At 43.1% G+C, this 17434-nt stretch overlaps 1 protein-coding gene across 1 annotated transcript in view; it reads left to right on the forward strand.

The window, feature by feature from the left end:
- The first annotated feature begins 10665 nt into the window (after positions 1-10665).
- BUB1 (BUB1 mitotic checkpoint serine/threonine kinase) overlaps positions 10666-17434 on the forward strand; it is a 45442-nt gene continuing 38673 nt past the window's right edge. The window contains exons 1-6 of the mRNA XM_060248326.1: positions 10666-10807; positions 11994-12053; positions 12134-12278; positions 13775-13971; positions 14758-14801; positions 16235-16326. Of these exons, the coding sequence (XP_060104309.1) occupies positions 10785-10807; positions 11994-12053; positions 12134-12278; positions 13775-13971; positions 14758-14801; positions 16235-16326 (561 nt within the window). The 5' untranslated portion in view covers positions 10666-10784. The remainder of the gene's footprint in view (positions 10808-11993; positions 12054-12133; positions 12279-13774; positions 13972-14757; positions 14802-16234; positions 16327-17434) is intronic.

Raw genomic sequence — 17434 nt, forward strand, 5'->3', positions numbered from 1 at the left:
GTAGGGGGACCAGGAGAGGGTGTGACTGGCAGATCTGGGAGGGGTGCTGCCCCCACAGCCCCTGCCTAGCCACGGCTGTGTAGCAGCCTCACATGCCTTCAGATTAGCCTCTGAGTAATCTTTTGTCTCAGCACCAAACCGAATGATTCACAAGAGATCTGTGACCAGGCTTTGCAGACCTGTTCCCCCCGTCCCTAAAAAACACCACCACCACAAGATCTCATGAAGATTTTTTTTAATGGTTGAAACCACCTGCACCTACAGAAGTCCTTGAACTGGATCAGGGACATGGTGCCTGAGGAACTTCCTGCTACCATTTCCCTAATTTAAAATTCCCTTCCCCTCTTAGTTGTCCAGTAGCACAAAATATATGTGGGGGAGGGGGGCGTTGGGGCTTTTTTGGAGGGGTTGGTTTTAAATTGGGATGCTTTTAATCACAGAGAAGAGCAGGTTTTTATACCCTCTTTTCTCTACCTTAAGGAGTTTCAGAGTGGCTTAAAATATCCTTCCCTTCCTCTCCCCACAACAGAGACCCTGTGAGGCACGTGGGGATGAAAGAATTCTGAGAGAACTGTGACTGGCCCAAGGTCACTCAGCAGGCTTCATGTGAAGGAGTGGGGAATCAAACCCAGTTCTCCAGATTAGAGATCACTGCTTTTAACCACTACACCACACTGGCTGATGTGTAAGCTTCCTTAAGCCACAAGGATAGGTATTAGTGTTGTAATAAACAAAGCAGTGACTCACACAGAGACACACATGCAGTTCTTCTGTAGGTGGATACTTTTGGGTTTCCAAGAGCCTTTAATTGCTTCATGTATTTATTTCTCACAGCACACTAGCAGTTCTCTCACAACACTCTAGCATGTTTTTCAGCACCGTTTGGAAATTTGTGTTTAAAATAGATTCAGCTGGAAAAGACAAAAACACAGCATAACAGTATTCAGCACTCTTGATCCAGCACCTATGGTAAACGCTTGAGCCACTGTGATGTGATGAAGTGCTGATGAACATGAGATGATCTTTTGCGAACAATGAGAAACAGCACTCCTATAGACATCTCTACCTGCTGGATGGAGAGTCAACATTTTTATATGCAAACAGTAAGGATTTTGTGGGTGGGAGCCAAGATATTTTTTCCCCTATCTGATCAAATTTGCAGTCAGATTTGGTACAGCCTATTGGCAGCCAGATGTTTCGTATCAAGCATGAAGAACTTCCATATGAAACAGAGCCTACAAAATGAGCAGATTCGACTGCCTTCAAGAGTAATGGGAGATTGTCAGGAAATGCCCAAAAAGGTCTCAGGTGCAGTTAGTTGTTCCTGATAGTTACACAGCTGTCATTTCTAAAAATAAGACTTCTCTTCCAAATTCACGGTAAGGCAATAGTCACATTTCTTTATATTAACCTGTTGCCACTAGGACACTTAACTGAATAAAGAATATTTAATTGCTTAATCGCCTACTTTGAACTAGCTGAGTGAAATTAAATTACTCCATGTAAGGGAATTTTGATTGTATGAAAACATCTCTAATATATAACAGCAACACAGTGCAGAATAGAACATATGCATTAAATTACGCAAGCAAGGAAACAAAACGTCAACATTAGGAGCCACTCCATGTGCCCTAACTCTGCTCTGAAACATAATGCAAGCAAAACTGATGACTGCACTGTCAATGTTAATCAGATATACACATTACAATCAAAATTCATACGCTGTGCTCCTGGGCAGAGTTAATGTCAGAATTAATAAAAGAGAGATCATATTGTAAAGTGTCAATGTAAACACCACCAAACAAAATGTGCTGCCAATAGCTGAATCTGCACTGAACCAATAATAATAATGCTTAGCATCTACAGTGTTCAAAGCAAATACATCACTGAAGTAATACTTACAACAACCTTGTGCAGTAGACCAATATTATTCCTCACAAATTGCAAATGAAGACTGAGGTGGAAAAAGGAATGGCTTAGCCAAGGCTATCTGGCAAGACTGGCTGCAATCCTAACAATACCATAAGAACGTAAGAGCAGCCATGTTAGATCAGGCCAATGGCCCATCCAGTCCAACACTCTGTGTCACACAGTGGCAAAAATTTCATACACACATACACACACACACACACACATGTATATGTATATATATATATACAAACACACACACTGTGGCTAATAGCCACTGATGGACCTCTGCTCCATATTTTTATCTAAACCCCTCTTGAAGGTGGCTATGCTTGTGGCCGCCACCACCTCCTGTGGCAGTGAATTCCACATGTTAATCACCCTTTGGGTGAAGAAGTACTTCCTTTTATCCGTTTTAACCTGTCTGCTCAGCAATTTCATCGAATGCCCACGAGTTCTTGTATTGTGAGAAAGGGAGAAAAGTACTTCTTTCTCTACTTTCTCCATCCCATGGATTATCTTGTAAACCTCTATCATGTCACCCCGCAGTCGACGTTTCTCCAAGCTAAAGAGTCCCAAGCGTTTCAACTTTTCTTTATAGGGAAAGTGTTCCAGCCCTTTAATCATTCTAGTTGCCCTTTTCTGGACTTTCTCCAATGCTATAATATCCTTTTTGAGATGCAGCGACCAGAACTGCACACAGTACTCCAAATGAGACCGCACCATCAATTTATACAGGGGCATTATGATACTGGCTGATTTGTTTTCCAATTCCCTTCCTAATAATTCCCAGCATGGCGTTGGCCTTTTTTATTGCAAACGCACACTGTCTTCACATTTTCAGTGAGTTATCTACCACGACCCCAAGATCTCTCTCTTGGTCAGTCTCTGCCAGTTCACACCCCATCAACTTGTATTTGTAGCTGGGATTCTTGGCCCCAATGTGCATTACTTTGCACTTGGCCACACTGAACCGCCCACTCACCCAGCCTCAACAGATCCCTTTGGAGTTCCTCACAATCCTCTCTGGTTCTCACCACCCTGAACAATTTAGTGTCATCTGCAAACTTGGCCACTTCACTGCTTACTCCCAACTCTAAATCATTTATGAACAAGTTAAAGAGCATGGGACCCAGTACCGAGCCCTGCGGCACCCCACTGCTTACCGTCCTCCACTGCGAAGACTGCCCATTTATACTGACTCTCTGCTTCCTATTACTCAGCCAGTTTTTGATCCACAAGAGGACCTGTCCTTTTACTCCATGACTCTCAAGCTTTCTAAGGAGCCTTTGATGAGGAACTTTATCAAAAGCTTTCTGGAAGTCAAGATAAACAACATCTATTGGGTCTCCTTTGTCCACATGTTTGTTCACCCCCTCAAAGAACTGTAACAGGTTAGTGAGGCAAGATCTTCCCTTACAGAACCCATGCTGAGTCTTCCTCAATAACCCGTGTTCATAATGTGCCTACTCATTCTGTCCTTGATAATGCTTTCTACCAACTTTCCTGGTATTGAAGTCAGACTGACTGGCCTGTAATTTCCCGGATCTCCTCTGGAACCCTTTTTAAAGATGGGAGTGACATTTGCTACCTTCCAGTCCTCAGGAACGGAGGCAGATTTCAATGAAAGAGTACAGATTTTTGTTAGAAGAGCCACAAGTTCAACTTTAAGTTCTTTCAGAACTCTCGGATGTATGCCATCCGGACCCTGTGACTTATTAGTTTTTAATTCGTCCATCAGTTGTAGGACCTCCTCTTTTGTCACCTCAATCTGACTCAGGTCTTTCAACACCCCTTCCAAAATTAGTGGTTCTGGGGCGGGCAAAAAGTTCTCATCTTCCACAGTGAAGACGGAGGCAAAAAATTCATTCAGCTTCTCAGCCATTTCCCTATCCTCCTTCAGTAATCCTTTGACCCCTTGGTCATTCAAGGGCCCCACCGCTTCCCTGGCTGGTTTCCTGCTTCTAATATATTTGAAGAAATTTTTATTGTTGGTCTTTATGTTTTTTTGCAATATGCGCCTCATAGTCCCTTTTTGCCTGCCTGATCACAGTCTTGCATTTGATTTGCCACAGCCTGTGTTCCCTTTTATTAATCTCACTTGGACTAGCTTTCCACCGCTTAAAGGAGTTCTTCTTACCTTTTACAGCTTCAATTACTTTGTTTGTTAACCATGCAGACCTTTTCTTATACCTGTTTGTGCCTTTCCTAACTTGTGGTATATATTTTATCTGAGCTTCTAGGATTGTAGTTTTAAATAGCCTCCAAGTTTCCCCAAGAGTTTTGACTGTATTTACCTTTCCTTTCAGTTTCCTCTTCACATGCCTCCTCATCTTAGAGAATTTACCCCTTTTAAAGTTAAATGTGGTTGTGCTGGTCTTTTGGGGCAACTCCCTATTTATACAAACGGTGAAATCAATAACGTTATGGTCACTGCTCCCAAGAGGCGCAATCACTTTTACATCTCTCACCAAGTCTTGGGCATTACTTAGGACCAAATCCAGGATCGCCCCACCCCTGGTAGGTTCTGAGACCATCTGCTCCATAGCACAGTCATTGAGAGCATCAAGAAACTCAATCTCTTTCTCTCGACCAGAACACATATTGACCCAATCAATCTGCGGGTAGTTAAAATCACCTATTACGACACAGTTTTTATGTTTAGCCACTATCTTTAAGCCTTCCATCATATTGTAATCGTCCTCTCTCTTTTGATATGGTGGGCGATAACAAACTCCTAGGTGCAAGCCTCACTGAATACAATGGGACCTACTTCTGAAGAGACCTCTTTAGGATTGCTCTCTACAGCTGAGATGAGATTTGAACCAGCAGCCCGCTTTTGGTCTGTATTATACTATCTCGTTGTAATACAAGCAAAGAATCACAGATGCTTGTTTATTAAAATGTGTATTTATCACTGTTGAATGGCAGCAGTCATTTATTGTTGTTCTGATAAACTCAAATTCTGTCACCTGCTCTGTGCTTTTGTGGAATGAAAAAAAAATTAAATCTATCTCACAACTATAGATTTAGGCATTGATACAGCAGATAATCAGGTGTTCTTAAACTTTTTGTGCATAAAGATGCCCAGCCTTCCATTGGATTGTGGTCTCTTTCTATAACTTCTAGATGTATAGTATGAACATAAGCTTTTTTTTTAAAGGGGTGATGTATTTTTTGTATTTTTATGTGCAAGTATGTGTGCACCTGGAAGTCCATGGTGACCTCTGGTGACTGACCTCTCCTAGGGGACTGGAGGATATTCAGAGAGGTGGCTGAATAAAGCCTGCCCCTGTCCTCCTGACTACTGGTATTCCAAGGAGGTCTCCCATCCAAGTACTTTGCCAGAGTTAGCCCTGCTTAGCTTCCGAGATATGATGACATAGGACTTGGCTGGGCTATCCAGGCCAGGGTGTCATAAGCATATTTTCTCAGACACTAAGTCCCACTGAGTTCCATAGGAGTTACCTCACTAGTAAATGTTTTAGAACTGCAGAGATTATAAAGTTCCTCTATTTAAGACTTTCATCTCTAATATTTTGTAAAAATATTATATACAGTTACTGGCATCTTTCTAAACTCATTATTATATTAACTCTCTCATTATCAGCAACAAACAGTACTTAAACAATCCGACTCTTCACAAACTTCTAATACTGAAAGAAGGCAGCAGTGTAAAACTATAAGCTATATTTCAAAAACCCTTATTGTTTGCCACCCTCTTGTGGAAAAAAATGGAAATTAAAATTTGCTAGAGGAGTCAGACTAGAGATACAGAAGTGACTGTAATACCAACCAATGAGTCAAGAGTCCTTTAACATAATTTTCTATGGGCAACCAGACCAAATAGCATTGCGCCCACAGGCCGAGTTGGAGCTGTTCAGTTGCCCCTGGGGGCTTTTGCTGCCTGATGCTGTTAACAGAGGATTAGTGGCTGACTTTTGTGCTCTCAAAGGAAAATGGTCAGTTTTGTGCTCTCTTCTCAGCGGCTTTTAGGGTATCTTAAGGGATGTCAGCACAGACTCTCAGGGATGTTTCAGGACTGGTGCTTTTCAACGTGTTCAGAAATAACAATTTGCATACGTTCTTGTTTGCTTTTCTTGCTATGCCGGTTAAATAGGAATGACCTGGAGGAAGTTGACGGAATCCTCTCCTCTGCGCGCCCTACAACTTGTGATTTGGACCCATGCCCCTCCTGGCTAATTAAATCTTGCCTGAGGGAGCTTGAATGTCCTTTACGGGACATCATAAATAGATCCCTCTTGGAGGGGCGCTTTCCATCATCTCTGAAAGAGGCTTTGGTCCGACCCCTCTTGAAAAAAGTACAGCAGACCCGGCCGAACTGGCAAACTACCGACCGGTCTCCAATTTACCGTTTTTAGGTAAAATAATAGAGAGGGCAGTGGCGTCGCAGTTGCAGAGCTTTCTGGATGACGCTTCCATCCTAGACCCTTGCCAGTCCGGCTTTCGCCCGGGTTATGGGACGGAGACAGTACTGGTCACCCTGGTAGATGATCTCCAACGGCACCTGGATCGGGGCGGTGTGGCGGTGCTGATGCTGCTAGATCTGTCAGCCGCGTTTGACACGGTCGACCATTGGCTACTGACCCGCCGCCTCGCCGATATAGGGGTGAGGGGGTCTGCCTTACAATGGCTCTCCTCCTTCCTGGAGGATCGGGGACAAAGGGTGGCAATTGGGGGCGAGCGGTCCCGGAGGCGCACACTGGACTGTGGGGTGCCCCAGGGGGCAGTTCTCTCACCAATGTTATTTAATATCTATATGCGCCCTTTTGCCCAGATTGCCAGGAGACATGGACTTGGGTGCCATCAATATGCAGATGACACCTCTATCTGCTGATGGACGGCCGGCCTGACTGCGTCCCTGAGAATTTAGACCGGGCCTTGCAGGATATGGCAACTTGGTTGAGGAGGAGCGGACTGAAATTGAACCCAGCGAAGACAGAAGTCCTTTGTCTGGGTCAGGGCGCTCAGGAAGGGGAAATACCTCTTCTGGTCTTCGACGGGGCGCCGCTGAAGGCGGCGCACCGGGTTAGAAGTCTGGGAGTTTTACTGGAGCCTTCATTATCAATGGAGGCCCAGATTGCAGCCACTGCCAAGTCAGCCTTTTTCCACCTAAGGCGGGCAAAGCAGCTGGCTCTCTTCCTAGAGCGCCAAGATCTGGCAACGGTACTTCACGCAACAGTCACCTCGAGACTGGATTACTGTAATGCCCTCTACATGGGGCTGCCTCTGTGCCGAACCCGGAAGCTGCAGCTGGTGCAGAATGCAGCGGCTAGACTGCTGTTGGGGCTTCCTAAATGGGAGCACATACTGGACTGCGCGAGCTGCACTGGCTGCCAGTTATATACCGGGTTCGTTACAAAGTGCTGCTCATTACCTTTAAAGCCCTATATGGTCGAGGACCTGTCTACCTTAGGGACTGTCTCTCCCCATACGAACCCCAGAGAGCACTGAGGTCAGCCGGGAAAAACTTGTTGACTACTCCCGGACCGAGAGAGGTGAAGCTGCAAAGCACCCGTAACCGGGCCTTCTCCTCTGTAGCCCCGAGCCTATGGAACCAACTTCCAGAGGAAATGCGGGCCCTGCGGGATCTTGAACAATTCCGCAGGGCCTGCAAGACCTTCCTCTTCCGACTGGCTTTCGCTGCTGAAGAAAGAAATTGCTAATGATAACCGCCATCAAAAAAGAAGCATTAGCACTTTTATCATTCTAATTTAATTAACTAATTTTACACTTAATCAGAATTTTAATGTTTGAATGTAATTTGTTTTCTTTTGTTTTCTTTGTATAATTGAAATTTGAATGATGCTGTTAGCCGCCCTGAGCCTGCTCCGGCGGGGAGGGCGGGATACAAATAAAATTTTGTTGTTGTTGTTGTGTTGTTGTTGTTGACCTTCCCCCCCATAGGATTCATTGGTGCTCTGCCTGGAAACACGTCTAATGTCTCTTACAATTTGTGACCTTTGTGGCTGTCCAGCTGAAATGCTCTCTTGCCATGCATATGGACTCACCAACTGAAGACCCCACTTTTTATGTATTTCATGAAGTGCATAACAAGGATTTGGCCAGTGAGGCAGCCAGTTTACAGATGATACTAAATTATTTAAAGTGATATAAGGCAAAAATAGATTGTGAAGAGCTTCAAAAGGGGCTCTTCAAAATGGGGGAATGGCATTAAAATAGCAAATGAAATACAACATGAACAAGTGTAAAGTGATGCATATTGGAGCAAAAAAAAAAAAATCTCAACTCTACATATACACTAATGGGATCTGAGCTGGCAGCAAGAGTCCAAGGAACAGAACATAAGAGAAGCCATGTTGGATCAGGCCAATGGCCCATCCAGTCCAACACTCTGTATCACACAGTGGCCAAAATTTTTTATACACACACACACACATACATATACATACTGTAGCTAATAGCCACTGATGGACCTCTGCTCCATATTTTTATCTAACCCCCTCTTGAAGCTGACTATGCTTGTAGCCACCATCATCTCCTGTGGCAGTGAATTCCACATGTTAATCACCCTTTTGGTGAAGAAGTACATCTGAGTGGTAGTGGAAACCTTGATGGAAATATCAACCCAATGTGTGGTTACTTTAAAAAGGGCAAATTTCATGCTGGCTGCAATTAGAATAGGAATAGAGAATAAAACTGCCATTATCACTGCTCTTATATAAATCTACAGTGAAGCCGCACTTGGAATACTGTGTACAGTTCTGGTCACTGCGGCTGAAGAAAGATATTGTAGAGCATGAAAGGTGCAGAAAAAAGCAATAAAAATGGCCAAGGGACTAGAGTAATTGGTTAAAATGCTTAGGGCAGTTTAGCTTTTTTAAAAAGGCAAGTAAGGAGAGATGTGAGAGAGACCTAGAAATTTTTGCATGGTGTGGAGAGAGAGGGGACGAAGAGAGGCTTTTCTCCCTCTCTCATAACTAGAACCCAGGATCATCCACTGAATCTGAAGGTGGGAGAATCAGGACAAACTTCTTCATACAGTGCATAGTTAAACTGTGGAACTTGCTGGTGCATGGTAGTAATGGCTGCCAACTTGGAATGCTTTAAATGAAAAGCAGACAAATTCATGCAGGATGGGCCTGTCAGTGGCTACTAATCATGATGGATATTTACTCCCTTCAGCATCAAAGGCAGTACACACTTCTCTTTCTGTTGCTGGGGATCATAAGCCAGAGGATCCTGTTGTGGTCATGTAACATACTTTTACTGAAATCTCAGTATACTGTCAATTTTACCAGAACTTTCAAAATATTTATATTACTCCAATTTTATTCAATTTCCCAGGTAGAGCCACTCAGTTTTACATTTCTCTCCTTCTTGGAGACTGATGTAATGAAACAACCCTTAAAGTAGCCAGATTTTGCGCTCAGGCATGTTTAATTAGACAAAAGCATATATTTTAACTGAGTACCGCATTTTATGCTTAGTGTATCTAGTGTATTTAAGATATGGAACCAACATAAATGTTGGCTGACGACTTGATTCCGATTTCTGATCCTGGATAATATACTTGACTACTGAAATCTCATAAAGTTTGGGCTGGGGAAGGAAGATGGGTTATGCTATTAAATATGGTAACAATTTTGAAATGCATTTGCCCTGTATGCAGACAAAGGGTAGTTGAGGAAGACTGAAAGACAAGGGCCACAATTTATACTTCTCGGGAACCCCAAATCCTTGTTATGCATTTCATGAAATATATAAAAAGTAGGGTCTTCAGTTGGTGAGTCCATATGCATGGCAAGAGAGCATTTCAGCTGGACAGCCACAAAGGTCACAAATTATAAGAGACATTAGACATGTTTCCAGGCAGAGCACCAATGAATCCTATGGGGAAAGGTCATCCCTATTTAACCGGCATAGCAAGAAAAGCAAACAAGAACGAATGCAAATCACCTCTGTGCATGGCATGTGCAGAATGCATTTCTCTTCTGTTAGTTAACTGCTTTAACAACACTAGTTTATTCAACATCGTTTTGAGCGCTTGAAGTACCTTACCTACATTCTCTCAGGCTGGTTCTGTAGCTGAAGAAGGTGGTACAACGGACCACACCACTTCTGACTGCGTGAGAAGATCAGGTGATCGTTTGTTATCTAAGTACTGAAGACTGATAGCTAACATATAAATGCATTAAATGCCTCTTACCTGCATCCTGAAGTGGCATAATCCGTTCTACCAGCTTGTTTTTCCTGCTAGACCTTAAAAATTTCTGGGATAGGTCACTTGTAAAAATAACAATACGACAGTGTACCGATCGGACTAACTCCTATAAAAGGAACCAGTTTTTAAGTTGTGTAGAAACCAGGAAAACAGCACAAAGATTGTAACTATTTTCTTTTCCTGGCTTTACATCTTCCTTTCTCATTCATTAGTCAAAAGGAAGTGATTCTGGCTCTTTCAGTAAAAACTCTTACTGCTACGCAGAGTCAATAAACACCACTCGACGACGTATGAGTGCTCTAGCTATCCTCCTTAACTGAATGTGTGGGGCCAACCAATCAGCAAGGCTAGCACAGAGATTTTTGGAGGTGTGGGGGAATGGGGAGCAGCTCTCCTGCCTTTCCACAGTACACGCTACTACACGGCTGTTGAATGAAATCCGGAAGTGAAGGCTGCGTGCACCTCTATGCCCCACCCGCCACTATTCCGATGAATGTAACAGGCCGAGAGCTCTGTTGTTTTTCCTTCTGATTGGCTTTCCTTCTAGTGACGCTACCCAGTCCCCAAGAAGCCAGGATGCTCACGCAACTGCGCGGGACGATTTGAATTCTAAAGCATTTCGCCCGTTGCGGAGGGGACGGCGGCTGATGTTGCTTCTGCTGAGGCTGCCATGGACTTCTCCGCACGCGCGCAGTGAGTTACGGGGCCGGCAGGCAAAGCACGTTTTCCCTTTAGGGCGAGCTGACCACCACCTAGCGTTTAAAGATTCTGGGTTCATCCTTGCCCCTGAAACCCCGTCCCAGGAGTTTCTGTTCATGCTCAGAAACACGCTGTTTGCTACCTTCTCATGTGTAGGAGAAGGAGGTAGAAACGCACCGCGGGCATATATGTATTTATGGGAATCATGAGCCCCTGGCAACGCTAATCTTGTCCCTTTTCCAGGATTGATGAGAATAAAGCTTTGTTTCTGGCCCCTTTCTTCCTATCCCCCTCCCCCATCCCTATTGTATTACCCCTCTTTTCCTAAATCGCTCTCAGGAGCTGGACTGGAGTATTTAATGCAGTGATGGGTTGGGTATAAAGAAGGTCACAGGAAGCAAAGGATTTTGTGAGGTCTGTGAATTGAATCTTGCTGAGAAAAAAGTAGGGCTTTAATGGTCCTGAGAGCAACGTCACCCCAGAGTTGGAAACGACTGGTGCTTGCAGAGGGGACCTTTCCTTTCCCTCTTGTGCCTTCAGTCGCTCTCCCTTCTGGGGAGTGTTAGTTTCAGCAAAAGATTGCGACTTGTTCTTTTGGCCTTTAATATGGTCTTCACACAAATTTAATAGCAAATCTTTTCTTGGTGCAATAACATACCAAAACACTCCGATTCAAGAAGCCTATATAAAGACTAATGTATTTGTGACATGAACAGGCCTGAGGATGAAACTCTCACAATATGCTTGGGACCCTGCCCTCAGCAATCCAGAATACCCACATGACCCATAGGAGGCTTTCAGTTGCTGAAGCAGATTAGAGCCCCACATGAGCCATTTATCTGTTTTAAATATTATATTCCATTTGTCTATAATGCCTAAGGTGGCTTATGAAATAGAAACATAGTAGACACATAAATTTAAATATCAAGTTAAAATTGCAACTCCTGCAACAGGTGGAATGAAAAAAATCAACCGTGATTTGAAGACCTGTTTATGAGCGTAGCAGCGTGGTTAAGGTCCTGTTTTCTAATGCCCTAGCTTGGTGAGGCATAAATGGTCAAAACAACCACTCTGTTTGTATAAAAATCTGCCATCTGTAGTCTTTCATTAGCCCCATTTCTATTACATGTATGTATGCTGTTATGTGCAAATATTATACGACATTATCTTTGCTTTACAGATTATTTGAAGCTGACATACAGAGCTACAATGGAGATGATCCACTTGATCCTTGGGACAGGTTTGGCTTTGGATTAACTGCATTCTTTATTCTATACTCTAAACTTACAGTAGGAAACAGCCAGATTGTTTTGTTTTTAGATACTGTCAATGGGTAGAAGGGATTTCAAAAGAAGAAGGAAGACAAAACAACCTATCAAGTTTGTTAGAGCGGCTTATGAAGGTCTTTTTGAGTGACAAGAGGTACCAACATGATAGCAGATTCATCAGCTACTGCTTGAAATTTGTACGTATGCAGGGTTGAAGAATAAATGGATAGAATTTTAGCCTGTGCTACATGACTTTTTTAAAAGCTCAGTTTTTCTTTTTCTTTTGGCCAGTTAATGTTTAGCCATGATTTTTAGTTCTTTTGTGTTTCAGACAATCAGAAAGTGCAGAAGGATCAGATGTGTACCGAGAAACCCTCACTAGCCCCACAACTATCCCATGTGTCTTCCAGTTTATTCCTGTGTAAACTGAGGCATAGGCAAAAGAGTGGATTTCCTGCAACACCACCAGTGAACATGGGCTGTTGTGGTCCCTCCTTATGAAATGGCTGGCCTGAGGAGGTCAGGCAGGCTCCCACTCTCCTGGTTATTTGCAAACTGTACAGAACTGAATTATACAAGACAGCTTTTCTATGCATGCAGTACAGTCACACTCACTAAATATTTCACAAAGTTACTTTGATAAATTAATAGGAACTGTGGTCTGTACTACTGTGCATAGCTTAGTGAAACTAGGCCCTTCCTAGGGAATTTTTGCATCATGTTAATAGTTATGCTTTGCTCAGTTCTGTTTTTCTGAATGTCCTGAGCTTCTCAACTGTATCAACTCACTCTGTGTAATCCTCCTTGAGTCCAAATGAGAAAGGTGGAATATATATAAATGTAAATAAATAAAACCACCTGTGACATCTGAGTAGGAGGGGGTAAAGTTCCATCAAGCACCCTCCTATAGGGATATTAGCCTTTTGTGGTTCCGCAGACTGCTGTTAACCAAGTTATATGAGAGGGATCCAGTGGGAGGGAAGGTCATGAGTCATGACTCCTTTTCCATATGTTATTACCTGATTCTCAGTATATGATTGCAGATGTTTTTGTACGCTCTATAAGGTACTTGGAAGGCATACGTTCAAAGGTACGTTTATGCTGGAAAAGCTGGATGTGAACATTTTAAATAGTCACAGAACCTCTATCAAAGAGCTATTGCCTATTTTACTGCAGATTTTATGCATGGCTAAAGCCCTCTTTACCATTTTGTGGGATGGTCCAGATGATTGCATTTGTTTGGGCTCAAAGAACTCTTCTCATGCACCTCAGCTGCTTGCTTCTGTTTTCCTGTTTTTTACTGGGGGAAGGGTGCTGAGGCTCAGTGCTGAATGTCCCAGGTTCAATACTTGGCATCTCCAGTGAAAAGGATCAGCTAACATGAAAGACCTTTTCCTGAGACCTTGGAGAGGTGCTACCAGTTAGAGCAGACAATACAAACCAGAATAGATAAGTCAGTATTAAGTAACTTCTTGTGTCCTTGTGCTCAATTCAGATTATGAACCCTGTTAAAAACAAAACTAGTTGCTGACCAGAGGTATAACTTGACCTGAAGGGATTTCTCCAGGTACTCAGTGTAGGTTATTTTGCAGTGATGGTATTGCCTGCGGTAAGGTGGTAAAGGAAAATAACTGCTGTGTTAAACTGCCCCTCTGCTTGGCTATATGTTAATATTGATTCATATTTTCTTTAGGCCACATTAATTGATGACCCAAGTCAATTTTTTGACTATATGTACAGCCAAGGAATTGGTACCAAGTCATCCTATCTGTATGTTGCATGGGCTCAGCAACTTGGCATGCAAGGAAATGTGTCACATGCAAACACTGTCATTGAGAAGGGGATTCACAATGGAGCACAACCTGCTGAAAAGCTACATCAGCTTTATGGGTATGTCTATGTCTGGTCTTTGAAGCTTCACCTTGTAGACTATGATGACAGGAAAGAGTTGTTTTTCCATACAGAAGCTGATCACCTACTGAGCTTTGCCTTCTATGTACTCTGGTTTCCTAGCAAACAGTCTCTCTTCCCCCCCACTCCCTATCTACATAGTTGAATGCAAAAATTACAGGTAGCCTAGTTTTAAAATACTGGGGTGCGTGTAGCCAACTAACTAGTAGATCTTTAAGAAAACAGTGCTTGGAGAGTCTTTTACCACTTCGGCATAGATTGTCAGTTTCTTGTCCTCAGTGTCTTTCTTGCCATTTATGGTGGTCTTAAGCACATAGCTTCAAAAAAAGGACACAAATATTTCTCTGGTTTTCTTTGAAAGTGTATTATTCAGCCAGCATTTCACGAGATAAAAGTGAACAGTTCCTTTTTCCTAGAGTCAACAGGCTTGTCATGTATTTTTTCTGAATAGTGACTTATTCACATTTAGTTAGAATCAGAATAAACATACAGAAGCCTAGCAACCTTTTGTGATTTATAATTCCCCTGACCTGAGTGTAATGTTCAGGAGGCTATACATAAGAACATAAGAGAAGTCATGTTGGATCAGGCCAATGGCCCATCCAGTCCAACATTCTGTCTGGACAGAAGCCCTCTGGGGGCTAGATCGGGCCCGGGGGCTGCACATTTGCCACCCCTGCTCTAAGCATTATACCACACTGGTTTACTTTCTGAGGGTCATCTTGATTTTCAATGTAAGTAACTACTACTTTTTCTTCAACTTAGGTTGTTACAGAGTTGCTTAGCCCAGAATCAGATTTCAAGTCAAGGTGGGTCCAATTCTATCAGTGTATTTTAAAAGCCACCATCATGAACATGTTTGCTTATAAACAAGATTTCAGCAATATGTTTGATTTGCTCTTCCTTGAGATGCCTTTTGGGGAAAGTGGCTTGATAGCTGGGTGGTCCTATCTTGAAACAGAAGATTGATTTCAGTGGTCTTCTGTGGGCAGGACTGCAGCAAGTTCTATCCATAGCTAGAATTATAATAGTGACATTTGGGACTGAACTGTGGGAGCCAGAACTTCCAGACTACAGATGACCATGAACCTAAAAAGGGCAGTTCAGTTTGAACAAAATAGGAGTCAATTGCACCTTTAAGACCAACTTAGTTTTATTCAGAACATAAGCTTTCGTGTGCATGCACACTTCTTCAGACTTCTTCGTCTGAAGAAATGTGCACGCACACGAAAGCTTACGTTCTGAATAAAACTAAGTTGGTCTTAAAGGTGAAATTGACTCCTGTTTTGTTCTACTTCAGACCAACATGACTGCCTATTTAGTTTGGTTTGAAGTTCAGGGTGGCCCATGAACTAAACCTTGAACCTAACAAAGCCAAAAGGGTCCCACCAAAACTGAGCTCGTCTGGCAAGTTTGGTTCCCCCTTTCTCCCAGCCATGGTGAGCTGTGGCAGGGAAAAAGGGCAAGGACTGGCCTGGAAGGGACTTCCCTTCCATCTTTCTCCCTGTTGTAGCCTGCTGGGGCCAGGAGAAAGGGAGGGGGGTTGCCATGGAGGTGCATGCCACAGTGTTGTTGGCCAGTTGCGTCAGTCCCTAGGCCGCTGCCTCAGTCAATTGCTGTGACTGACCTTGTGTCTGGATTAGCCTGGGCACTATCTTATTTGGTGGGTCTCACTGACTGGAAACCTTGTCTTGGACTTTGAAGCTTGGAACCTTGAAGACCTCGGTCTGCTGTTGAGTAATATCTGAAACCTTGAACTATTATTTGTAAAAGTGCTTAGACAGTCTTTTAGCCTTTGTTATTTTTATCTTCACTGTTCACTGCTCTGATTTGATTATTTCTGCAGAATTTTAAATAAATCACTTAAATATTATATTTGTGGAGTTCTTGAATCCAGGAGGCTTCAATCTGAATACAGTACTTTACTCCTCATTGGTTACAGCCATCAGAGTAATTATGAAACTTGCCTCAAAGGTGCCCTACCCTGCAAGGGTGACTTTCTTGACCTTAGTTCCAGGAGGGCTGAGACATCTCTGGCTGTCTGGATAGTAGAAGAGGACTGGTGGCAGCACTACTCTGATGTCTGAGGACTCACATATCAGCCTTTTTCATTGTTTGGTTTGCTTTGACCAGCACCCCCCGCTCCAAATTGAGAATTCAGCTCTGGTTTGGCAGTTTGAAGTCCCGTAACAATGAACAGATTCCGTTTTGAATTTTCTAATGGTAATTTTTTTTTAAATAGTTGGAGTCTTGGTGCCACATAATTCCCAACAGTTCAATCAGATGACTTCTAAAGATGACCTAGCCAGTGTTCACAAAAAACCTGAGGACATGGTAGGTTTCCTTCTATTCCTCCGTGAAATAGCAGTTTTAGAGATTTGATAGGTGATATTTGTTCACTTTCATGGAACTGCAATGGAAAACCAATTTTTTTGTTTATACTTTTTATTAAACCTTTCCTATCAACTGTTTAGTAGAGGGAAGCCTAGAACAAAAAGTGCATCTTGCACATTTTTTTGCTCCAAGTCCGCCCCCCCTACCCACTGGTTACCTGTAGGCGGGAGCTACAAGGCCCAGCAGGAGAGGGGATGAGGCTTAGAAGGGTTGGAGGGAGCAAAATAGTTGTGGCAGTGGAAAGGAGAAGGCAGCAGAAGCGTGGGGGTGGGGGTGGGGGAGGAAAGAGGCAAGCTGTCAGATGAAGACAGGGACCAGCAGAGGAAAGTGGATTTTTCCTCCCTTGTGGATTCCTGCTTGTGTCTAATTGTTCACTGTGTCCAGACTTCTTTTTGAATGTTTGGAAGGTTGTGCAATTTGTTTTTCTTAGAGATCCATGGATATTTCAATAACTTGCTTTGAGAGTTTTGTTACAGAAATGAAGATTTAAACCCAAATTTAAAAGTAATGTTCCATACCTGGGGCCTGCAGACACATAGCCACCAGTATAATGGAACTATAGTCTCCAATCCAAAGATTCTACTGCATGGACCAAAGGCACTTCTCATGCCCAGCTAGCCACTGATGTCCCCTCATATCTTCCTCTCTGGGCGCTTCCAGAAGGGCCCTTCAGTTTATAGAGTCTGGATGCATGGGCCAATTTGAATCCTTTCACCAAGCTTAAAGTTTGTTTTGCTTTTCTCCTCATTGTTCTTCCTGTTTCCTACCCATTCTTTAGATAGTGTGATGCCACACAGTGCCATAAAATAATATGGTTTCAGACTGATATACAAGTCGCAATGGATGTTTGTTCTTGTATTTAAGGCATTTCTTATCCTACTAGGGGCCCACAGTGGCTTACAAAAATACCAATAGGATTTAAATAAAATACAATGTAAAGAAACATCAGTAACCCTCCTAATGGTATACTAACATCCTGACTTAGGGCCCATTAGAGTGTGGTCCATCAAGACCTCAAGCTGTGAGCCCTGGGTTAAGAACCAGGAGT

The sequence above is a fragment of the Heteronotia binoei genome, chromosome 1 (assembly GCF_032191835.1).
Source record: "Heteronotia binoei isolate CCM8104 ecotype False Entrance Well chromosome 1, APGP_CSIRO_Hbin_v1, whole genome shotgun sequence".
In the NCBI taxonomy this organism is placed as follows: Eukaryota; Metazoa; Chordata; class Lepidosauria; order Squamata; family Gekkonidae; genus Heteronotia; species Heteronotia binoei.